This window comes from Chaetodon auriga, chromosome 16, assembly GCF_051107435.1.
Source record: "Chaetodon auriga isolate fChaAug3 chromosome 16, fChaAug3.hap1, whole genome shotgun sequence".
In the NCBI taxonomy this organism is placed as follows: Eukaryota; Metazoa; Chordata; class Actinopteri; order Chaetodontiformes; family Chaetodontidae; genus Chaetodon; species Chaetodon auriga.
The window spans coordinates 8,606,311-8,630,300 of record NC_135089.1 but is presented as its reverse complement, the minus strand read 5'-3'; the positions used below and the strand labels follow the sequence as shown (position 1 = coordinate 8,630,300).

Sequence of the window (23,990 nt, the reverse complement as noted above, 5' to 3'; positions counted from 1 at the left end):
AGGCTGCTTCAGGCCTAATCTGTGGTGGTCAGATAGTTTTCATTTGTACAGTGTGTGAAGAGCCGTGAGGCGTTTTAGAAAAGCTGAAAAGTGCTGTGGAAAATTACTCCTATATTACAGCCGTGAGTCAGTCTGTGGGGATGCTCACATATGACCAAACCGTGTGTGTGTGTGTGTGTGTGTGTGTGTGTGTGTGTGTGTGTGTGTGTTGTTTGTCTCACCGTATGTCATAATTTTCTTTGTGCTTTCGAGTTTTCTATTTATGAGAGCTGACAGTTTATGAGTCTGACAGCCCAAGTTCACTAATTGCAAAACCCTGTCTGAAAGAAGCGATGGTGTAACCTAAATGTAGTGGGGAATGATTATGGAGAGCTGCCTTACATGAGTTATAAGCCGTTTTATTCAGTTAAGGAAAAAAAGGATGTCTGGGTGCTCATTGAATTTAAATCTTCTCAGTTAAAAAATGCAATTTCTCCACAAGTAAGGCGTGACAGCATGAGCATCTTTTACTGCCTTTAATGTAGAATAGCTATGAGCAAGTTTTAAGGCCTCTGTCTAGTTGTATTTTCTGTTTATGGTTATTTGTAGGCCCATGTTTCAAAAATCCTCTAAACCAGTCGCTGCTGGATCAGATGATGGCATATTTTTGTATGCTAGAAGACAGTTTCCGATCAGGCCTCTCCAACCTATGACTGTCATTCCTGTCTCTGGTATATATGGCTGTCCTTTCAGCTGCTTAATGCAATGTGGACATTTTATGAAAGAAAGCCCATTTCAGTCACTGGTCCCTTCAACTGTGACAGCAGGTATATGGTTTACACAGGGTGTGGAAACATCACAAGCAATGACAGTTTTGCAATAAAAATACCTTTGTGAATCTTATATATGTCATCAATATAACAAGTTATATTGTGGGATTCTTGTATTTAATTGCAATAACATATATTGTGAAATGTGCCTTTCGTCTGCCTTCCTGGCGTGGGACACCGCAAAGTTTATTTTATTGTAACTCCTAGCCCAGGATAATTATGTCCAACTGTTGGTGATCAAAGCAGGAGTAAACTACCTGCAACATATGGACTGACTTGAGAGCTGACAGATCAATGGGTTACGCCACGTTACAATAATGTTTTCAACTTCATTTAGTTCTTTGGTTGGTCGAGAAAGGAATTATTTGTTTATGGTTAAAGAAATTATTGCCAGTTACGTAGGCAATGTGCAATTAGTTTTTGTTTAGCTCAGGCCTCTCTAACCGCGCCACTAAGGGGCGGTAGAAGCACTTTGCCTCTTCCTTGGTGGAGGCGGCTGCTCTGTCAGGAACGCACCGCTTGCCGTAGGCGCGGTGAAATCTGGGTAGGACACTGAGCGGCGGGAGAGTGGCATATTTATTCTGAAATTTAATAAAAAACGAGTTACACTGAACATTAATTAAGCAGATAGTGTGTATTTTGGCGTATAAGTAAGGCTTTATGTCGGTTAAGTCAAAGGTGCTTGGCAGATAATACCGCTGAGTCTTTTAACCGCTTGTGTCGTTGTAGCGTTGCTTTTAAGCATTCCCCGGGAAACTGGTTTGAACGTTTGTTTTTGATTAGCCCTTTTAGCGCTTCAGCAACAATGGCGAAGGTACAGGTTTTGAATGTGGCAGTTCTAGATAACCCGAGTCCCTTTGGAAACCCCTTTCAGTTTGAAATAACGTTTGAGTGTATGGAGGATCTCCCAGAAGGTATGTGCCATCGTAGAAAACTCAATATTCTGTGACAGCGTAAGCCGTTGCTAATCGGTGCATTAGAGATGGCTAACAGCTAACGCTAGGTTAGCTAACGTTATATTAGGTAATGCTAACTTAATTCATAAAGTCGTTAGGTCTATGAAAGGTAACGTAATGGTACAAGGTAATAACAAAGTAACGTTACACAGCTTGACTGAATGTGTGTCCCACTGTGGACTCATCTTCAAGTTGAGTAATGTAAGTCAGGTTCGTTAAACTTTAAATATGCTAATGTAGATTTACAATCTTCAGTGAAAGTGATGACGTTAGCTAGCGCAGCCAAAAGTGCGTTCATCTCAGATAATTCATGTTAATCCTAGCCTTTGTTACTTCTCAAATAGTAATGTGAAATATTTTTTAAGGGTTGCATATTGTACATTGTACATTGTATATGTACCAGTAACAGATAGCTAATGCATAGAACTATTGCTTTACCCAAGTACTGTTATCAGTAGTAATCGACATTTTTTCTGTTGAGCATCTAATTGGTTAATGGAGTAATTGTCTCAGCACTACATTCATAATGTGGCTTTTATAGTAAAACATGATTTCTTTATTTTGTTTATAGATCTGGAATGGAAGATCATCTACGTTGGCTCAGCAGAAAGTGAAGAGTATGACCAAGTCCTGGACTCCGTCTTGGTTGGCCCAGTACCTGCTGGGAGACATATGTTTGTGTTTCAGGTATGTTTGGTTGGGACAGACTAACTGATGCAGTGCTTTGTGTTTAATCTGTTTAGATTTAGCCATACTGTATGTTGTGGGAACAAAAATTTTCTAACAACTTGTTCTATTCTGTTACACCTATCAAAGTCAGCAGTTTTGTCCCTTTAAACAGTTCACTATTTCTCCTACGCAGCTCTCTATGTGTCCACAGAGCAGTTTGAAAGATCAGAAATTACAAACAGACACTTTTACATCTGTCAAACATGCAAGAGACTATACAATTACAATTCTTACTACTTATTCATCTGGCCATGTGACAATAATGCAGTCCCACAGTTGTTTCATGTCATGCCACACTGTGGGTAGTTGTTTTTCCAGCCATAAAACAGGAAGAGATGCTGTATGTAAGGAAAATGGCTACTAGAGCCAGACTGCTGATATTAGGTCATTGCGGATATATATTGGTATCAGGATATATGTCAACTGATAAATGATAAGATGTTGAAGTACACAAATGCCATTCTACGGTTTGTCCACTAGAAGATAGTGACAAGTTTGTTTTTCCATATAGTGTCTTGCCCAGTACATGTCTTGATCTCAATTATTAAATAACAAATGTGGGGGAACCTTATAAAAAATGTTTTGGGTATGTTCAAAGAAAATTCTCTTGGGTGAGAGAGATTTAGCGAGAGACACACAGACAGAGAAAGACAGACAGAAAAAGACAGACAGAAATGCATTCACAGTAAAAAAAGATTCCTTCAAAAGCCCATTTCAGTTTAGCAAATTAACTTCTAATTCTCTTTATTCATAGTATACAAACACAGGCCATCTCCAGCAGCCTCTTGTCCTACATGGTCAGCACAATCATCTCAAGTCTGCTTGGGCTCATAAACTGCCTTAGAAACCTTTATGGTGCAGGATCAGTCAGACATTATGACATGGTCAATGGAAGCACATTTTGAGTGTCGTAAATGTAATTGCCTTATCTATAATCATAATTGTCTGTAATAAAGATCAGCAAATATCAATTTTCAACTGGTGCCCATCTGATCAGTGCATTCCTAGTCGGGAGAATTAGTAAAATAAATAAATACATATAAAAAAAAATCATGTGGAAACTACTGCCATGTAAAACTATGTTATTTGAACTAATATGGCATATAACTTGTTACTTACTCGAGAAGAAACTAAGTTAAATGCACTTGTCACACACATGGACAAATCATATTTTCTTGTTCTTTAAGCAATCAGCATGCTGAACCATTATTTGTGTTGTTTATGCTGTTCTACTTATCTGTCTCTGCATTATCTGTAACTATTGATTCATCTTTAATTGATCTATCAAAGTACTATAAGGCCCATTTTCCCCTTTAAATTAACCATGTTATAATCCACTTATAGATAAATAAATTGTCATTTAGACTGACTGAATTTTGTACAAGCCTGTCTTTCATACCGACAGATTTTGATTAATCGTATCTCAATCCTGCTTCCATAATCCACGACAATAAGACGATTTAATTTCCTGACATTGATGTCTATAAAAAATTATGTTTTTGCACATCTTAGTGTTCTGTTTCTTTTAACAGGCTGATGCCCCAAACACTGGATTGATTCCTGAAAGTGATGCTGTTGGTGTAACTGTAGTGCTGATTACCTGCACATACCGTGGCCAGGAGTTCATTCGCATTGGTTACTATGTGAACAATGAATACACAGACCCCGAGCTCCGAGAAAATCCACCGATCAAACCAGACTATACACAGGTCAGACTAATGGTTGATTTCTGAATAATATGTTCTGTTGCCAATGTGACTGCCTAATGCTTATTTCACTAGTTTGAAATTGTACTTTTGGATTCTAATTACACTACACCACCCTAGCGTTTTAACAACATGTTTTTGTTGTATTAAATATGAAAATGGGAAGAACAGAGGTAGTCATCAACCGGCATGGTGGTTAATACTCTATAGAATTGGAGCTTTTCTTTCTTTTGAGGCTCCACTTGGAACAATACTAATAATCCTATCAAATTCTCTTATATATAACTTGTTAAGCAAAAATGTTATGTATGTTCTTTATTCAGATAGTAACTTCTGTTTTACTCCACTCAGAGTTTGCTGTAATGACAAAGGATTTTGTTTGTAGTGGCCACATTTTTAAGATGGCTGATCTAAAGGGTTTTCTTACCCTATGTCTAGATGCTAAATCAGGTGGGATGTATTGCAAGTCGATTGGAGCAAGGTGCACATTAGGGCTGGGCAATTGGACCAATACATCAGCGAATGGCATTTTATTTTTAAAATTTAGTGGTCTGGTGTGCAGTGTCAGACTGTTCAGCAAGCTAACCCAGTAGCACGAAGAGGCCAGCAACAGCATGGGGAGGCGGCAGGGAAAAACAGTTTCTGCATTTGCATTTACTTGTACAAAGTATTCATCTATATTTCCATGTTTCTTTTTCAGCTCCAGAGAAACATTCTGGCATCAAACCCACGCGTTACCAGATTCCATATAAACTGGGAAGGCTGTGCAGAGCGAATGGAAGACTCAGAAAATGTGGATCCCACGTCAAACTCCATGCTCCCTCCATCCTGTCTCCCAGGCAAGGCCCCACCGTTGGGGTTACTACCAGACAACTCTATGGACTGCTTATAGAAACGACCCCTGTCCCAAAGGTGATGACTGACAGCACGAGACCTTATTTTTGAAGAAATGCCTGTGGACATTCTAGTGTGGATGTACAGACATCTTTGCCTTACAGCTGCCCTTATTTAACTGAAGCTTGTCAAAACTGAACTTGGCTTCAGATCAGTGTTGGTTCCAAGGAAGATAATGAACCTCTGATCAGTATAACCATCACTTATAGTTGGGGAGTTCCTTGCCATGATGTTGAAAGCAATACTGACGTAGTTAAACTCATGGAAGGGAAAACGTTAACTATGAAATGATACAGCTGAACTGAAACAGAACAGAAAGCTGACAGGTGGTTCACCTTTCTTCCTTTTGTTGTTGCAGAACTGATTTGTACCTGTTTAAGAGGATTTCAGCACTGAAGCAATAGGCAAATAATTTGCAATATGTTGCTGTACAGGAATTTGATAATCTGTCATTATGTTTGTGTCAAAATTTCTTTTGCACTTAAAACCTTTTCCCACTTAGATTTTGGAGTTTGGAATGGGCTTTGTGTGGGCTATATCACTTCCTCCATGTTTTCTTTTCTTTTGTTTTTCAATGTTGTGTTCCAAATAAAAGAACATTGTATTTGTTATGTATCTGTGTATGAAAATCTGTGTGACAGTGAGAGCTATGTTCCTCCTAATTACTTGCTGTAGTTTGGTTTCACTTTTTTTTCAATGTCAATTACAGAAGCTGAAAAACATAATACGTAATATGAACCAGTTTTGAATGCATGTGTGCTAAAAACTTTTGTCCAAAGAAGAACTTTTTTCTTTAGGGGGTTAAACACAACAGTACCAGCTCTGTAACACAAATATCAATTTGAGTATCCCCTTATATTTTTCACATCATACTAAAAATAGCCTGCGTTAGCGTCACGTCCAATCACAGATCAGTCAAGTGAAAGGGGTGGCTAGGCTACAGACCTGGCTTTGGAAAATACCGCTCTGCAAGTAGGATGATGATTTTAAGATGCAACTGCATTTGATTTGTGTCCTGCACGAAACTCAGTCTGATAAATATTAAAATCTTATAATTTAAAGCAAAAAGAAACAAAAATAGTTATGGGCGTATTGGTTATTGGCGAGACCGGGAGGCGGGACAAACCTATTTGACAGACGAATCGCATCAATGCAATGATTGGCTGTGTTGATGCTAATCCAATCATCACTTGAAATGCGACATCTGTCAACTGAGTGGCTCTGTATGGAGCCAATCAGAGCCTGTAAGAGGCGGGACCCGGTGGATGGATGACTGGAGTTTCCCTTGCGGTCCGAAGATTAATGGAAGGGGTCTGTTGATCTTAGGAATCGACTATCAGATGGTCGGTCCCTGGAATCCATTACACTGGATGGCTGGTTTGGAATCAAAAGGAGAGGTAGCCACTTGAAATAATCAACAGGGAAGAAAACGAATAACCTGGACACCACTTTCTTTATCCAGGTTTCAGCTGAAAAGGCCTGCCTACACAGAGATATCACCTGGTTAGTTCAGGCCAGGATACGACTGCTAGGGACGCTAAAAGCTAACGCTAGCTTGCTCGTTAGATAGACGGAAACAACTTTCGACGATCTACCTAATGCTCTGGACAGGATTTGGATAAACCACGCCGTGTCTGGAAATAAACGGCAGTCGAGTGACATCTTGATTTCCCGAGGCACGCTTGGGAAATTGACGAGCTAACACTGCAAAGCTATCATCCATTGGCCATCTCCGCTAGTTAGCTAGCGTGCTAGCCTAGCTAACGTAAAGCGTTAGTGTTAACTGCACACTTGGATATACTCGCTTGGTTGGACTTCTCCAAACATACTAAGAAAAGGTATTTGATTAAATATATTAACACTCCTTAGTCAATAATGATAGCTGTTAGCTAGTAGTTAGCTGTCAGCTTCATTGAGCCCAGTGACTGCGTTAGCGGTGTAGCATCACTCAACGACTTTTAAAGAAGACTCAGTCCGAGCCCAGGGACTCCACCATCAGCCTGCCATCATGGGCAACACGCCCACCGCGAAGAAGGGCAATGAGATGGAGAGCGGTGAGTACCCTTTAACCCGTAGCTGGAGCAGCTAGCTTTATCACCGCCTGTCGTTTGAACGTTTTCCTGTAACGTCGGTTGTTTCCTGTTTCCTATGATGGCAGCGAAATATGAAGTACAACATAACACCTGTATAAGGCATCAAGGCCCAAAGACAGTGACACCATATTCCATTGCTTTCAACACCCTATTGTCATATGGGGAAGTGAATGAACATAAAATGCTAACTTTACTTCGTTATCAACCTTAAATAGCCATGGCCATTCACAGCCACAACTTCAGCCAAGCCGTTTTACAGTGGCATTATGTTCATCTCAGCTGAACACCAGAGGATATTATTCATTCTCCCCGCTGATTCTGTGGGAAAGCTCGTGATGAAAAGCCCCAGGTTAAATTCAGAGGTACAAGTGAGGATGACAACAACCGACCTTATACAACAATCATAGGTTTCTTTGTGGGTCATGTGTTTCAGATGTGTTTTCCCCCTCCTTTCATAAGATTATGAAAGGCTGCAATAACACTAAATCCTAAATCCTGATAAGGATTTTTCTTGTGCACTTTTTAATGATTTTATATATATATATATATATATTACCCAGTGTATTGAGGGGGAAAAAGAGCATGTTCTGAGAAATGCATGGATTTGAAGCAAGAGTTGGGGTGCACATATTTCAGGTTGTTTATGTAAGTGATGCAGTGTGTAATGCAGTGCAGACCTGAGCATTGAGTCCCACAGACTGGGTTTGACAGTAAGTGAGTAGAGGGGAGTTAGTTGTTATCAGAGAAGGAATAAGACACCAGGATGGGGTCATGTGATGCATGAGGGTGATCCTCTCCAGGCAGAAACTTGGGAGTTGAGGAGTCTCTTGAATATCATGTGATGAGCAGCATTTAGAACAAGGGCGCTTGTATGTGTCATTGAATATGTGTGCGTGTGTGTGTGTGTGCGGGGGGGGGGGTTTGTACAAGCTAACAAAATAAATGACAGTTATTTTCATTGAGTATGAACCGCAGTGGTTAACTACTGAATAAGCGAGAAAAAAACTTGTGTTTTTCTAAATATAAAGGTTTGGTAATTCAATCCAAGTGCCCGAGTTTCCTTTTTCCTACCAGGATCACTGACCCAAGTGAAGGCCTTGGAGGACAACATTTTATGTTTTTATCCACGACCCTATAAATAACACTCAAGAGTGCAAAGTCTGAATGGGTATCTGCAAAATGAGTGTCAGCTCCTTGTTGCTGGTAGAGAGTATGTGTGAAGAATGGCACCTAGTCCCTCTGTAACATTAACCCATCACTGGTAACCCTTGTAACAAGGCCCATGACTGTCAGGTGTTGATGCAAAGAAGTTTCGTTTTTTTAATGCTCAAGAAGTAATGAAAATTGGGGAGAATAGTAGGTTAGAAGAAGGGACAGAGGAGGCACTGCTGGTGGGAGGTTTGTTCACCCGCCATGCTTCACATCCTTATCGGCCTGATCGCTGAGGGTCCACCCTGATCCCCAGAGACAGGTGCAGCCCAGGGGTCCAGAGCCCACACCCAGGAACGTAACTTTCCACAGAGCAGCGAGAGATTAAGGACAACATGGCAGCTTGCTTTGGTTTCGACGGAAAATGGAAAGAGAGTGTTCAGAGCTTGTTCGGGTGCAAAGGGTCTGTTTCCCCTGAACTTTCCAGGCTGGAGGAGACAAGCGGAAAGCTGCTGCACTAGTATACAAAGCTTATTTCTGGTCCACAGGAGGAAGCAGGGCAAACAGACACTGTGAACTGCAGCAGGAAGTGAAGGAGCAAGGAAGGTCCAGCCCAGGCTCTGCACAGTTGGTCATTGCCTCTACTACATTGCAAACTAAACACAGCCCGCCAGGATAGCTGGAAATTTTGGCCTTTAAGACGGTTTTTGTAAGACGGTACCGCTTTCTGGACTTCCTGCTTGATAGAACCGCCGGACATACTGCAGTTTTGGGACTCTGCACAGGCTGTCAACTGGCTTCCTTCTGCCTTGTATGATGTCTGTTATCCACAGGCTGGCAGGAAGGCTGTTTCATCGAGCTGGGCCCTGTCTAGGCGACACAGGCAGTGGAGAAGGCAGACACGACCAACCACAGGAGGAGCTAGAGGCTTGCTGCTGGAGTGAGTTTTCATTCTGGAGCTGGATAGGAGCATGGGTTAGGGATGGAGCCTGTGGACCATGCTATGCCCCACCAGCTTAGCTAGTTACAGGCTGAGCTCAAACTCATACGCTTAACAGATGATCAAGCTGTTTTTTCTTGATAATGTCACTAAATTCATATCATGACCTGGTGAGTTGCATGGCTGTTTGCTTTGGTGGAGTGTTTTGTTGTCTTTATATACTGGCAGATTTGGGTTCTACTGGTATTTATGGCTAGCAACCAAGACGTGTGTGTGTGCATATATCCATGTATACAAATATACAAACAGCAGCCTGTTGTTTGTCTATGATCTGTTGTCTATTGTTTTCTAGTTACAATTCAAAGGAGGGCATTTCTCGGTTACTCTGGACGTGTGTGTCAGGCACCATGCTGCACAGCATAACACTATCGGCCTTGAAACTATTACGCAGCGTAACAAACCTGTCCAAACACACATGCATACTGTTGTTACACAACTGTTGTGTCATTGTCCTTCGCACTCGAAAGGGCTCTTGGAAGTCTACCTGATTTTATGAGTACTTAATCGCTTGGAAAATATTTTCCTGTACTTCACACACTAATTAAACATCTGAGCAAGGGATTGTTGTATTGAATGTTGTGCATTTTGAATTTGGTCATATAATGAGGTGGCACCCTGTCAAAGTGCAACTCCCTCTATCTATAAATATCTGTGTGGTTCATGTCCTGCCCCAGCTCTGCACGCAGCTGGTTTGTGTAACAGGGATAGGTTTGTGTTCGGATCGCTCATCACTTCCTGTCTCCAGTTAAAGGGGCTTTGTTATAAGCCTGCACTGATTACCAGTGAACCTTGCTGTTGAAATGCCAATCAGCAACCTCAGATAAGCTTACAGCACTGAACTGGCAAGTTGGCAAGCTGGCATACTGCCAGGGAACAATCCCGAGATGCAAAATCCAACAGCAACCAAAGCAAAACAGAGGATGGAGTTCAGTGATCGGAAAAGGAACAGTAATTTCCTTTGGATTCTCACAGCAACAGCGGGCGTAGCGGTAACCCTTGTGTCTGTTGGTCTCGTAAAGCTGCAGTCACATTTGCAGGCAGTGATAATGCAATCGCTTTTTCTCTGCAATAAATACAGCTGTAGCATACTCTAATGCCATGCTATAGAGATGAGCACTCCCAAGAGACCACCTGTACCTAATCTGGCACTGAAACTCAGGAAAACGTTTTTTTAAGTGCAACAAAGTCCCAGATAGCAACTGTATATGTAGCCATTTAGCTTTTAGCCTCCCAGCATTGAAACATACTGACACAGAGTTGAAGAGGAACCAACTAGGTGTGTAAAGCTAAAATTACAAGCTAAAAAACAATACAAAGTGTGTTCAGTTTGTCAGCCAAGAGGTCATGGTGATACTGATCGTCTGTAATGTTCAACAACAATTACACAGTGAGATGGATGCATGCACTTTACCTGTCCTCGGCATGCATTTGAATTGAAGTGAAGGGAACATGAAAGTGAGACGTTGTTGGCAACTCTGCTGCTGACTTGGTTAGTAATTTAACGAGCCAATTCAGTTCTGACTGTAGGATGTAAAGTAACTTCCCAGTGGTGGTTTTGTTAGTCACTGCTTGTAGTCACGGTGAAATTCAACTGTCAGTATTGAGCTGATGACTACAATTGATTTCTCCCCTTGTACACAAATGAAAACACCTTCCTAGTTTCAGTGCATTTCTGTTTACCCCCAGACTGATTTTTTTATGCACCACATGGCAACGTGTGCATCTGAACAAGTCCTTGTGTAGACAGGGACCTGATTTGGCGCGCTTCACAGTTAAATGTCGGTCAGCTCGCCCTAATATAACCCCTCTGTTCCTGCGTCAGAGTGGGCCAGCGAAGCCCAGGGGAGAGATGTAGGATTGATTTTTGGAGGATCAATTCAGCACTGGCACTACACAAGCTCTCTGGTGCATTTGGGCAGGGAGGAAAAAGTTTCACTGTGGTTTATGTGTTCCTGCTTTGCTAGCGTCTCCTGAGAGGGGCACTTTTATGTTTTTGAAAACGCCCAGATCATCTCTGAAAGTTTTTCATTGCAGATGTGACATCTGATTGGTTCTGCTAATTAGGGAAAGTTTGAGTTGCATCTAGATGTGTCTAGTTCATCTCAAGGGTCTTCACTTAGGCCTAGTTTTCCATAGGACTTCCTCTCTGGGTTGGATAAATATACCAGCTTGTGTTTTACGCCCCTCCCCCTGGTGATTATGCCCCTGTTTAGATCAATATATAACCTCGGTGTGTTTATATGTGTGTGTGCCTGACATGGGAGGGAACAGCAGAGAGTACTTTGTGCGCAGAATAAATATTGATACAAACCAAAGCAAGGGTCCAATTGATCTGTGTGAGTGTAACGGGACCACTGCTGCTGTCCATGCTAAATTTGACTGTACACTGGATGTGGATGCTACTTTCAGAACTTGGCCCCCAGCAAAGTGACAGTCACAGGAAAGACTGAAGACACCCTCTCGGCAAGGGCACCGGACTGGCTTTAGTGGATGAGTTGGGCTGCTGATCTGACCAGAGTGCTCTCAGAGGGGGAGGATAGGTCATGAGTCAGTGACTGTGAGGAAGAGGCCAAGGAAGAAGAACTGGGGAGACTTTGCAGGGCTAATGTGTGACAGGAAGAGCTCCAGAAGGCATGCAGGGAAGAGGGAGTCATCCTCGCGCTCAGCAGATGGTGCAGCACCAGAGGTACCCATAGTCATCCCAGATGGTAAGGAATTTGGGGTGACAGGAAAGTTCGGGTGTTGAGCCTTACTTGATCACCTGCAGTTACCATAGTCGCCGTGGCAGACAAGCCTCCTAAAATCTAACAAAGACGGCGGGTGATTTGACCATTAACCATCCAATGACTTTTACAGGAACGCCCACATCTTTCCTCTGACTAGCTCCCAGTTATTACTGGAATAGCCTCATTTGTGGCTTTCTGCTTGGAAGTGGGAGTTGAGCAACTTTCACGGGAAATGTTTTCTCCCTGTTGACCAGTCAGCTTCTGTTGCTCTCTTGTGGGAGCGACACTCTTGACATGTTTATGCGAACTTTGGTCTTCGCCGTTCTTGCTGGCTTTCTCCCATCCTATTGTTGGAGATGTTGGTCTTTGGAGAATTAGCAGGAAATCACATTGACGGGATCAGGATCAAGCTTTAGCGGAGTTTTAAGTGTCTGTGGGTGAGAGATGCTCAAATGTTCTCATTTGAGCATCAGAAAATTCTGTGTAGAAAGTTATTTGTTTCTAACATTGTCATTATGTTTCTCATAGTTTTCTATTTTGAACTTATCCAAAAACCCATTAGATTAAGTATCAATATCCAAAAGTTTGTCACTATTGACAGCGTCAGGCTTTAAACTGTACCATAGGCTTTTGTTTTGCAATAGTTAATCCTACAGATTGATGTTCCACATCATCCCGAAAGGCCTAACATGTTTATGTGTCTGCTGTTTTTCAGTTCATGAATTAACATAAATTTTATTTTTTCAATATTAATTGCATTAGTCATTATTTCTACTTTGAACTCAGTCCTATATTTGTGAAATCTTGCATGCAAAATGTTACGTATGTAATTTGAAGAATTAATGTGTTTTTATTCTCTTGCTTGATATTTACTGTAGTAGTTAAGCACAGTTAAAAAATAACTATTCAGACAGTAGTACAACCTCGGCCATCTTGTGCCCGACGCTAACAGTAGAAAGAGCTGTGCTCCCTCATCAGCTAGGGCAGCTAGTGTCCTCAAAACTAGCACACAGATGGTAAAGAGGAATGAGGAAGGACGGGTTATCTACATGTTCCCACAGAGCTCTGTGATTAGTCCCATAAAGATGAGGGCAAGAAAAATGAACTGCTGCATATGGCACTGTATGCCAAGCTGTCAAAATCTGTCCACAAGCAAATCACTGTCGGTCTATAATTGCATGTATGTGCATGTATGCAGTGTTGCATGTGTGTTCTGAGCCCAGATGTAGGTTTCCTCTTAACCTGCAGGCATTGTAGCCTCATGCCATACCGCTCTCTTGGCACAGATCAATTTGTTATTCCTGATCTATTTATTATTCCACAATGTTGGTGAACAGTGTCAAATCTCAGACAATAATGACCGTATGTGTAAGAATACTGTTTTCAGAATATCTCAGAAATGGGCCACTCCAAATCCAACTTTGGCTATAATACACTAGCATGGGATTTTTGGTGTGGGGCACTGGCTGCCTCCAGCATCTACAGGCCCAACGGGTGTTTGCAAAACTGCTCAGGTAATGTTAAGCTGCATGGGCGCTATGATTAAACAGCCATACCGAAGTCATGTTAGAAATTCCAGATAGGATTGAGGCTTTAACTCTGGTGTTGCCACTCCAGGTTGTTTAAGTCTTTCTTGTGTAGCTTTGGCTTTATGTTTGTGGAGATGCTGCAGAGAAGCATCCTGACATCATGATGCTGGCACTGCCATAAATCACACTTGAGATCATGTCCAGTTTTTGGCTTGTGGAACACAGCATTTAGTATGACGGTTAAAAGGGTCAAATATTGTTTAATTAGACCTTCGAACATTTTTCCACTTGGTTTCAGAGTCTCCCACATGCCTTCTGGCAAACACTAGCTGAGATGTCACATGAGTGGCTTTCTCACTCTCTCATAAAGCTGTGACTTATGAAGCACCCGGTTAACTGTTGTTGTACGCATAATGTTCCCTGTCTCAGCCATAGAGCCCTGTAGCTTCCCCAGTTGTTTTCGGCCTTGTGGTGGCCTCTTCCTCTAGTATCTGTCTTGCACAGACTGTGTTTGGGAATAGCCTGCACACAGTTGTGTCATGCTCAATTTATTAATTCATTAAAAGATTGTTGACCTCCCTGTTCTTCTTCTTCTTCTTTTTTTTTTTTGTATATCCCTCTCCCGACTGGTACTTTCAATGAACTTGTCATGAGTTGTTTTGAGTTACTTCTTCATTCATTAAAGTTTTTATGAAGGGAATTGGCACACCAGCTGATGGATTTTGTAAATACAGGTTTATTAAATCTAGATCCAGGTGTGGTATTGTAACGGGGTGAAACACATTGATCAATGCTTTCTTGTATTACGTTAAATTAACTTGTAGTGATTTGTTCTATTCTATGGGTCAACTTTTGCGTTATTACCATGAGCCGTATTAGTGTTTTGATAAATGTTAGCGTTAGTTGAACTCACAAATTCAGTCAGGTGTTACTCATTTTTCATCACTCCATCATTCAACACCAAAGAAAGGAGTGATTCCAAGCTGAGACGACAGATGAATGGAGGACAGCATTTATGTTAATGAACCCATGACATGTATCATGCTCAGTTGTTGGAATATCTCACTGTGGCCTCCTCATTTTAGTGTAAAACACCAAAACTGTGCAGTGCTCTGGGTCTTGGTGATTACATGAGGTGACCTATTACACAAAATCCCATAAGTCTGGACTTGGTGGTTTTTAAAACAGATGAACTCTCTCTAATGAATATGCACTTTGTTCCTAATTACAGTGAAGGAGTTTCTTGCCAAAGCCAAAGAAGATTTCCTGAAGAAATGGGAGAATCCAGCACAGGTGAGAGAGAATTACTTCTCCCTTTCTGATAAATCATCATCAGTTTTGTTGTTTTAGAATTCTGTCATTGTTGTTTTCTGATTGTCATTAATATTTAGTACTTGTTTGTGCTGAGACTCCTTAGTGTGATGATGCATTGTACAGTAAATCTTGAATGGATGTAACTGCTGCTTTCATGTGCTTGTTCGCTCTCGTGGGCAGATTTATGGATGCAGTCCTGCTCATGAACAGATTAAGTCATATTTATTTAAGAGGGGCAGTGCCCCCTCTGCTGGGCTAATGTGAAATACACTTTTTTGCAACCGTGAGAGCGCAGCTAATATAGACTCAGTAAACAGAATGACAACATTCATATTAATACATTGGAGCTTTTTTTGGTAAGGTGCTGCCAAGTTGTTATATACCCTTTTCTCTTACTGATACCTCTTGTACCCCTCAGCAAACTGCGGCATTGGACCACTTTGACCGTTTGAAGACCTTAGGCACTGGTTCGTTTGGTCGGGTCATGCTGGTTAAACACAAAGAGACGGGCCAGCATTTTGCCATGAAAATACTTGACAAACAGAAGGTACGGTACTTTTAGGCATGATATTACAGAGAAATACTATTTGGTAAATATAAGTGAATGCTTGAGTTGGGCACTCAAGTTTCTATTTCTGACACAATGATAATGTCTCTTTTGTATACCAAGATTTTGGCAACCTTTAGAGAGTATTTATATGCGCACCTTCCTATGCAAAGTGGAGAGACAAGAATAATTCATACCTACAAACAAGCATGCAGTCTAGAGTTGACGACAAAGTGGAAACTAATTTTGTATAAAAGTTTTGCATTTATTTATCCTCCCGATCTTACAAATTGTGAAGTCGTCCCCTGTGCAATGTCACAGTTATCTGTAACCTGTGAAGCCTCGCTGGCTAGCAGCTCATGGAGAAAAGAAAAGTGACTTTGACAGAATCCAGTGCTTTTTCAGTGCTACAAGTGCATCATCTGAGGATGAATCAATCTCAGAATGGCGTTAAGATTACTTTGTTGTAGAAGTTCAAATTTCCTACAGTTTACAGTCACTGGAAGAGTCAGATTATGTGTGACTGTGATGAATTCATGCGTGGGGTTGGAGGAGTTCATGTTCAAATGCTAGTTTGGTTGTACTAACCTATTTAACCCAAACCCTAGGTAGTGAAGCTGAAGCAGATAGAACACACACTGAACGAGAAACGTATCCTTCAAGCTGTCAGCTTTCCCTTTCTGGTGCGACTGGAGCACTCTTTTAAGGTATGTATTTGAAAGTTTGTCTGTTTATCGTCTCTGCACGTTCACCTAATTTTTGTGTATGTGTTTTGCATGTCAGAGTAAGACTTCTCATCTCTCCACAGGACAACAGTAATCTGTATATGATAATGGAGTATGTACCCGGGGGCGAGATGTTCTCACACTTAAGGAGAATTGGTAGATTCAGGTAAGTTGACTTTTAGTTAACTCCTGAATCTTTCCACACACCGCTGGTTGACTGTAAACACTGTGTGTGATCTGTTTTGTAGTGAACCCCACGCCCGCTTCTACGCAGCCCAGATTGTACTGACCTTTGAATACCTTCACTCCCTGGATCTCATCTACCGAGATCTTAAGCCAGAGAACCTGCTCATCGACCAGCAGGGTTACATACAGGCAAGGATTTGTTTTCTTAGCCATCGACAGCAATTATGTTTGATTGATCTCTGTGCTCCTGCAGTGTGTGGTCAGTGCTCAGAGCTGTGCACTCTGTTTCCCAGGTAACAGATTTTGGATTTGCGAAAAGGGTGAAGGGCCGGACCTGGACGCTTTGCGGGACCCCAGAGTACCTGGCACCAGAGATCATCCTCAGTAAGGCAAGTGCTCAGCCTGGCCCATAGTAAACTGCACTGTTCTGTAAGTCACAAGACCAGGGGAGTTCTCAGCTCTGCATGGGACCTCATGTACAGTACGCCTCGTTTCCACTGCATGGTGTGGCTCGACTCGACTCAGCTTGACTCGCTTGGAACCGTTCTGGTTTTGGTTGTGGATAGGAGCTGGTACTTTTTTTTTAATGCGGTCGATGTTCCAGGAGAGCTGAGCCAGTACAAAAAGTTGGAGTGAGACCACTGCAGACCGCTGATTGGTCAGAGAGGATTGTCACTTGCGTGACACGAAGTCGTCTTGTCGTCTGTATTCTGATGTAGGACATTCCAAACTCTCTCGTTTTTTTCAGCAGGCTTTTGCCTTAAAACAAGGCCACATATGAAGAATAGAAGACCCTTCCTTCATATTTGCTTTGTGTTCCTTCCTATATCCATTGTGCCTGTGTTTGTGTCGCCTTGAAGATGTTGTCACATCAGTTTCATGCAGCGCTGGTATGACAATCAGCCAAGAATCTCACCTACACGGAGAGTTTGTTATCTGCTCTGGAGAACAAAATCAAGAAAAGTACCTAGTACCAAAAGTAAGTCGAGTCGAGCTGGGCCATTCCCTCCAGTGGAAGCGAGGCTTTAGGAAACCATTTAATTGTCAGCTTTAGGACTGTGGTACTGCTTGCTGTCTATTGTCAGCACTCTAATGTGTGAGACACATCTGACCGCCCTTTATTTCCTTTGTGTTTTCCAGGGTTACAATAAAGCAGTGGACTGGTGGGCTTTGGGAGTTCTGATATATGAGATGGCTGCTGGATACCCCCCCTTCTTTGCAGACCAGCCTATTCAGATTTACGAGAAGATTGTATCAGGGAAGGTGAGTTTACGGACACCTACCGAAATAATCCCCCTTTTTAAAAAATTTGGTGGCAGTTTGGTTGTCCCAGCACAACGCAGTGCTCAATTCTACACTGTTTCCCTCTCAACAGAGGTGGTGGTTTGCAAGCTATAGTTTGAAAATTAAAAACTATGTCAAAAAGTCCATAATTCATACAAGCATTTTTTCCTTTGGTGTGAAAACACTCAAACAGTGATGGGATTGTCACAGTCTTAAATATATGAAGAGGAATGTGGTGTTTTTGTGAAATATTTGCAGCTGTAAAGATTAAAAGTTAAGGATAATTGTCCATAAGGGAATTTTTGCTTACTAAGGAACCACAGAAACGTGTGTTGCTGTAAATAATGTTCTGAAATGCCTTGAACCTTGAAATCCACACCCCATTTATCGACTAGTGAGGTGTCTAATTAACTGACCTTAATGTAATGCCTCTTTGCACCGTTGCATCACCAACGTCAGGAGAATGTACTGATCTTAACTCATCGGCTCCCCTGCCCCTTGCACTGGAAAGCAGCCTTTGGTGAAATTATGGCTTCATTATATTTCTCTTAATTTATCGGATATGACATGAAAATACCTCACTTTTTCTTCATAAATCTTGAGCTTAACATTGATTTTTTTTCTGACTTTGTCATAATAAAGTTCTAATCTTTAGTGTTCTTTTTAGGCTTGTTATTTGTAAATATGTTTGTTTTAGCAAGTTTGAATCTGAATCTTTTTATTTACAGGAAGCCTTCATGTTTGTCCTCTAACTTGAGCCTGTGCCCTGGTGATCTCACATGACATGAACCTAACATGGGACCATAGCTAAAGCCCCCTTCACTCAAAAATTGACTGACTCTTCTAGTTCTGCAGTTGAATGTTTGAGCTTCACTGTACAAAATGATGTTTGTGTACAGAGTTTGACACTATGTGTGTGTGTGAAGAGTTTTGCCATTGACTATCCAGTTTTACAGGGCGGGCCTACGTGCATGATTTGTGACATTGCAACTAATTTGAAAGCCAATTCTGGTCCAATATTCAACTGTGATGTGGAAACCTAAAGCCTCCAGTGCACAAACACAGAACTGATTGTCAGTGAAGTCGGAGACATCTTGCGTCCATCAGTTAAAATGTGGAAATTAAAAGCAAGATAATTGAACTTATGGTTGTGGAAGAACCATATCAGACACAAATTATTATTCAAAGTGGAGTATTTTCTATACATCTTAAAGCATGTTTGGATCTTTAACATAAGGCAGGGCAGGTATAGCATCTCCCAAATGACAGTCATCTCTGGCTTTTCGTGCATGCTGTCAGTCAACAGTGGTGGGAAAAGCAAAAACTGCCACTGGTAAGCCATCCTGTGGACAGAGAGGGTCAAAGGAAAGTGAAATAGTGCAAACAAGCAGATGTGTCACAACCAGGCAAATCACATCCAATTTCAACATTAGTGGGCATAATGTCATTTTAGATTGTACCACTCGTAGCACCAGGCACGACTCACAGGCTCGCACTGATGCCAGAGTCCTGCAGTCTATTAAAGAAAACATAGCACAGGGTGTAAAATGCTGGTCTTGAGAGCACACGCTCACACTGCTTTTACTGTTTGCAGGTTCGCTTTCCCTCCCACTTCAGCTCAGACTTGAAGGATCTGTTGAGAAATTTGCTGCAGGTGGACCTGACCAAGCGCTTTGGCAACCTCAGGAATGGAGTCAATGATATCAAGGGCCACAAGTGGTTTGCCACCACTGACTGGATTGCCATCTACCAGAGGAAGGTGAGAGGACAGCCCTTCATGCAGTAGTTGTGCAAATAGAGCCCACATGCCTTTTCAAAACCAGAAGGGCAGAAGAGAAGTGATGCCAGCCAAGGAAAACGTCTTTAATGAGATGTCGGACAGTAGAAGTGTCTTTAAGTCTACATTTGCGGCTACGGGCAATTTCACACCATCTGTGCTTCCTCTGCACAGATGATATTAGGTTGGAGGCCAATGGAAAAATATCTGAAACACACAGAACATGTGTTTCCCTCTAGTTTTTTCTTAACATAAAGGCCAGTGAACTAAGTCCTTCCCTCTACAAACAGAACCCCACTTTACGGTCCACATCTCAAACAGACCCATGTTTATTAGTAGAAAACCTGAATCACGGTTACGGTTTTCAAAGGGTTTCACATAATATAAAAAGAACACGTTGAAGTGACCCCTTCCCAACCTTGGACTCATCAGGAGGAGGTGAGTCCCCTCGGCAGGGCAGTCAGGCACGTAAGGAGTGCCGGCAGCATGCAGACAAAGGTTAAATGTTGATAACAATATGGACTGTAAACACTAAGAACATGTCATTTAAAACACACAAATTTAATTCTTTTTGTCATCTTTATTTAACAGGAAAGACACCTGAGTTCTTAGCTTTGGTGTTGATAGTGTTTCCTCTGCACCCACGTAGTGTGGATGAATGCAGCAAGTTCATATGTTTTTTTCATGCAGTTGTTGAAATTCACTCTGGAAAATACAGAAAATGACTGGCTGAATTGGAAATAGATAAGTTGACTCGAGGGAAAGCAAATGATGACACATGATCAACGGCCAAATTAGCCGTGCAGTGTGACCACAGATTGATTAATGAACTAGTGTTGCAAGTATTCATGCATGAGTTCTTGGTCATCTAAAGTATTTTACTCCCATTTCTATCTTACTGTTTACTATAAATGAATATAAATATGTTTTTAATTGTCTTGTTTTCACCTTCCAGTGCCATTCAGTAAATTATGGTGCACACTATGGTTTGATGCTCTCTATCAGACCACACTGCATCATCATCCTGATGATTTGTCTGTCCTGTGTGTTCTAGGTTGAAGCTCCCTTTATTCCTAAGTGCAAAGGCCCTGGTGACACAAGCAACTTCGATGACTACGACGAAGAGGAAATCAGAGTCTCCTTCACAGAGAAGTGTGCAAAGGAGTTTGCTGAGTTCTAGATTCCAACCATTAGTAGCGGAGAGAGAGAGAGACAGGTATTTAGAAAGTGAAAGGGGGTCCGAAGAAAGGAAGCGCTAGGTTGGACTGCTAACTTGCTTATTTGTAATGACGACAACAATGTAAACCCCCCCAGTGGAAAGGTAGGCAAAGTGGAGAAAGATCCAACAGAACCAGCAGTGTTGCCTTTTCTGATTGTTTCTCAACTGTTCCCTATTCATTTTATTTATCCCTCTTGTGTTCGTGGCAGGGGCTCGAGGAGAACAGGCATATGTTGTGGCTGCCCGGCTATACTTGTATCTTTCTGATGGCGTAATGACATGTTTTCAGTCTTTGCAGGTTGAGGCATTGATTTTCTGTTAAGGTACTGAATCTGCTAGGCTCCTTTTTGAACGGGCTCTCTACAAGCTTCTCAAAGAGTGATTGTTGTATGTTGTCACCCTTGCCCCCCCCCCCCCCATCTCTCATCCTGAATCTGTCCAAGCAATACCAAGTCCAACAGATGTGCCTATCACAATGCCAACTGGTTGGAAAACTGTGTCGAAAGCATTGGTGCAGAGCTTTGGCCATGGTGGCATCCCTCGTGCCCATTTGGTTTAAAGCTTGAAAACTCTCTGCACCTGCCTTTGTCTGCTCAATGTGGCATGATTATTGGGTAGACGATGCACTCGCTGCTCGCCGTTGAAGCAGTGGTGACCTCTTTGATCAGAGTGAAAATGATTTATCGCAGTAAACTTCATCTAGGTCTCCCTCCTTGTGGGGACCTGGGAGAAATGTAAACATGAGGTCTACATTTAGGTCTGTCTTTCTCTTAGCTGAATTTATTAGAGCATTTTAAGAATCCTATTGGTGATCATTTTGTCCTTTTATGTCGATCTCTGTGCTTATGTGTTATTTAGTGCTCAAGGGTGGGTTTAAAAAGCTGTGATTTAGCAGCAAGTAACATTGTGGTCACACTCCTGACTATATTGTTTATTTATATATATATACATACATATATATATATATATATATATATATAATGATAGACAATATCCATCTTTTTCAACATTATCTCATAGCTGTGAAACTGAATTAAGATTTCATAAATAAACGAATATAAATTCTGCCAAATTTGCAAACTGACAACATTGCAAAGTTTTTCTGTATGTTACTATGACGGTGGTGGATTTTAATACTCAAAAAAGTAGCAAAATGTTTCAACGAAGTGTGCATGTTATTTTTGTACAATATCACTTTTAAAGAGAGATGGCAGAGCATTACGCTTCATTTGTGCTGAGGTACCTGAGGTCATGGATAACATGCTGAACTATTGAAACGGACTCTCGGCGGCTCTATTTTGAAGATGGAACAAGACCCAGTTACAGGTGTCGGAGAGTTCTTACGGGCTTTTTTCATTATTCAGTTTTAGGGCAACGGTTTGCTGATAATTGTCACTGAACTTGTGCGTCTCACCTTGGTATTTTTTTTCCCCTCTTCCCCTTTCTCTTGTATATACCTAACATGTAACACCTTCAGATAGATTTGCAGTCCAACCAAATTTTCGGGGCTGTTGAGATTGGAGTGTTTTGTTTCCATTTTCAAGCTTTCTATGTAACAAATTAAACTAAGGAAGCTGTCCTGAAGCTGTCCCCTTTTGCCAAGTTTATTTCTGTGGATGCAAGACAATCGCAGACCAAATCTTATTGCTGGTTTGTTGACTGAACACATTGTTTTGGTTTGATGAAGGATGTTTGTTTGTTTTGTTCTTTTGCCCCCACCCCCGCCCTCCCAAGGCCCTAGGTGCTAGACTTTGTCCATCTCACTGAAAAGCTTCTGTGAATTGTTTGATGTGCATCGATCTGTCATAAAGTCTTGTAACATGACATTTTTGAGAATGTTTTTCGACTCTAAATGATTTCAGTAGGCTTGAGTAATTCTTTTGCCAGTCTCTTAATGTAATTGAGATCAAACACATGATACCTTTTGAATGTCTTGACTTGTCTGATGGAGATGTTTCAGTGCTGTCTGGAAACATGATGTGTGTTTTGTATAATACACGTTTCTCTGGTGAGCTTGGTTTTTCTTGCATGTGGCAAAGCGACCCAACGGCAAGACATCAGCTGGACCTGAGACACGTTTGAGAAATCGCTGTTTCCACAGCTGACAGTCTCATCACAGTTGAACCTTTCATTTCTTAGAGTATCACGTTGTGCAATGCAGCGGATCACCAACCAACTTGTCCGGTCTTTGGCGAAGAGTGAAGCACATGCCGCACCCTTTCAGATCTCCTATTTAATTGATTTGTGCTAATTATTTGAAACTTCTAAAATACTATGTAATGCTTTGAAGAGAGCACATGTAATATCCTTGGTTTTTCTGTTCTGACAAATAACTAAATCAGAGTTGGTGGGTAGAAGGCAACGCCGCTTGATCCACTCAGACACTGAGGCCACCGCAATGCTTTTTTTAAGATTGATTTTGTTTCCCACGCAAAACTTCTTGTCAGCTGTCTTTGATTCTCTTCTATCAACTAAACGCTATCAACTGCTCTGTGCTAATTCTGAGTTTTTCTCCTGTGTTTGCCTTCTATTCTCATCAAGTTTCCGCACACGCACACACATGCGCACTTCATTCAGTCATGACACTTTTTACATCTGAGATGTTTTGCGTTCATATTTTCTAATTGTATTTTCAAAAAAAAAAAAAGCAAAAAAGCAAAAACAAAACATTAATCTTTTCCTCATGACCTGGGTACAGTGATTGTGTAGTCTATTGTACCTTTTGGGAAACAATACTGTATATCCTTGCCTTTGACAGTCTTAACTATCTTACCCTCTGGAGAACTTGACAGATACCCTTAGAACACAATGAGTATGTTAAAAAATATACATAAAGTAATATTTTGCAAAATGTATCATTCCAATAAACTTTTACTTGTTAAGACTAACATGTCTGGGTGATATGTAAGTTCTCTTCACCTTGCACAATGTCACGGTAAAAGCAATGTTTTTTATGACAAGGAAGGTGTTCCCAGGTTTCAGGCTGCTGTCGTTGGCTGGATCGGAGGAACGTTCTTGGCAGTGAGTGTTTTAAGAGGCAGGCAGGTGCAATTGAATAATGCAGTGTTGTGTTCATCCTGTCACACTACAGGATCAATTACCAGCCAGCTTTCGGCACCCCTCTCCAAATGTATTCCCGTCCTCAGTGCACCTCCTTTTAGGATTTCATCTGTCTGCATCAGTAATATGTGGAGGGCCAAGGGAGCCGTCCAGATGGTTGGAGAGCAATTAAGATAAAGTAAAAGACCTCATAATGAATAAATCCATCAAAGAATGGAAGTCGATTAAAGAATGAAAGGTTATGAAGTCAACTGATGATTGGACAATAATGAGACACATTAAAATGG

The 23,990-nt window shown here is 41.5% G+C and overlaps 2 protein-coding genes across 4 annotated transcripts; both read left to right on the top strand.

Moving 5' to 3' along the window:
* The first annotated feature begins 1,330 nt into the window (after window positions 1-1,330).
* Window positions 1,331-5,703, top strand: asf1ba (anti-silencing function 1Ba histone chaperone). The gene is made up of 4 exons (XM_076751534.1): window positions 1,331-1,723; window positions 2,337-2,452; window positions 4,027-4,203; window positions 4,901-5,703. The coding sequence occupies exons 1-4, from the start codon at window positions 1,615-1,617 to the stop codon at window positions 5,090-5,092; spliced, it is 594 nt and encodes a 197-aa protein (XP_076607649.1). The 5' UTR covers window positions 1,331-1,614; the 3' UTR covers window positions 5,093-5,703.
* Window positions 5,704-6,360: 657 nt separating this feature from the next.
* Window positions 6,361-23,533, top strand: prkacaa (protein kinase, cAMP-dependent, catalytic, alpha, genome duplicate a). Of its 3 annotated transcripts, none has more exons than XM_076752276.1 (10): window positions 6,361-7,148; window positions 14,823-14,884; window positions 15,324-15,452; window positions 16,061-16,159; window positions 16,261-16,343; window positions 16,426-16,552; window positions 16,657-16,752; window positions 17,504-17,626; window positions 19,242-19,406; window positions 20,479-23,533. In XM_076752276.1, the coding sequence occupies exons 1-10, from the start codon at window positions 7,103-7,105 to the stop codon at window positions 20,602-20,604; spliced, it is 1,056 nt and encodes a 351-aa protein (XP_076608391.1). In that variant the 5' UTR covers window positions 6,361-7,102; the 3' UTR covers window positions 20,605-23,533. The 3 variants fall into 3 exon arrangements, with proteins under 3 accessions (XP_076608391.1, XP_076608392.1, XP_076608390.1); XM_076752277.1 differs by lacking the exon at window positions 6,361-7,148 and adding an exon at window positions 8,283-9,276; XM_076752275.1 differs by lacking the exon at window positions 6,361-7,148 and adding an exon at window positions 11,684-12,044.
* Window positions 23,534-23,990: the final 457 nt, after the last annotated feature.

Coding starts and splice junctions, on each gene's coding strand:
- asf1ba (XM_076751534.1), top strand. CDS start 1,615: ATGGCGAAGGTACAGGTTTTGAATGTGGCAGTTCTAGATAACCCGAGT. Junction 2,453..4,026: donor GACATATGTTTGTGTTTCAG/GTATGTTTGGTT, acceptor TTCTTTTAACAG/GCTGATGCCCCAAACACTGG. Junction 4,204..4,900: donor TCAAACCAGACTATACACAG/GTCAGACTAATG, acceptor TTTCTTTTTCAG/CTCCAGAGAAACATTCTGGC.
- prkacaa (XM_076752277.1), top strand. CDS start 9,150: ATGATGTCTGTTATCCACAGGCTGGCAGGAAGGCTGTTTCATCGAGCT. Junction 9,277..14,822: donor GCTAGAGGCTTGCTGCTGGA/GTGAGTTTTCAT, acceptor TCCTAATTACAG/TGAAGGAGTTTCTTGCCAAA. Junction 19,407..20,478: donor TTGCCATCTACCAGAGGAAG/GTGAGAGGACAG, acceptor TGTGTGTTCTAG/GTTGAAGCTCCCTTTATTCC.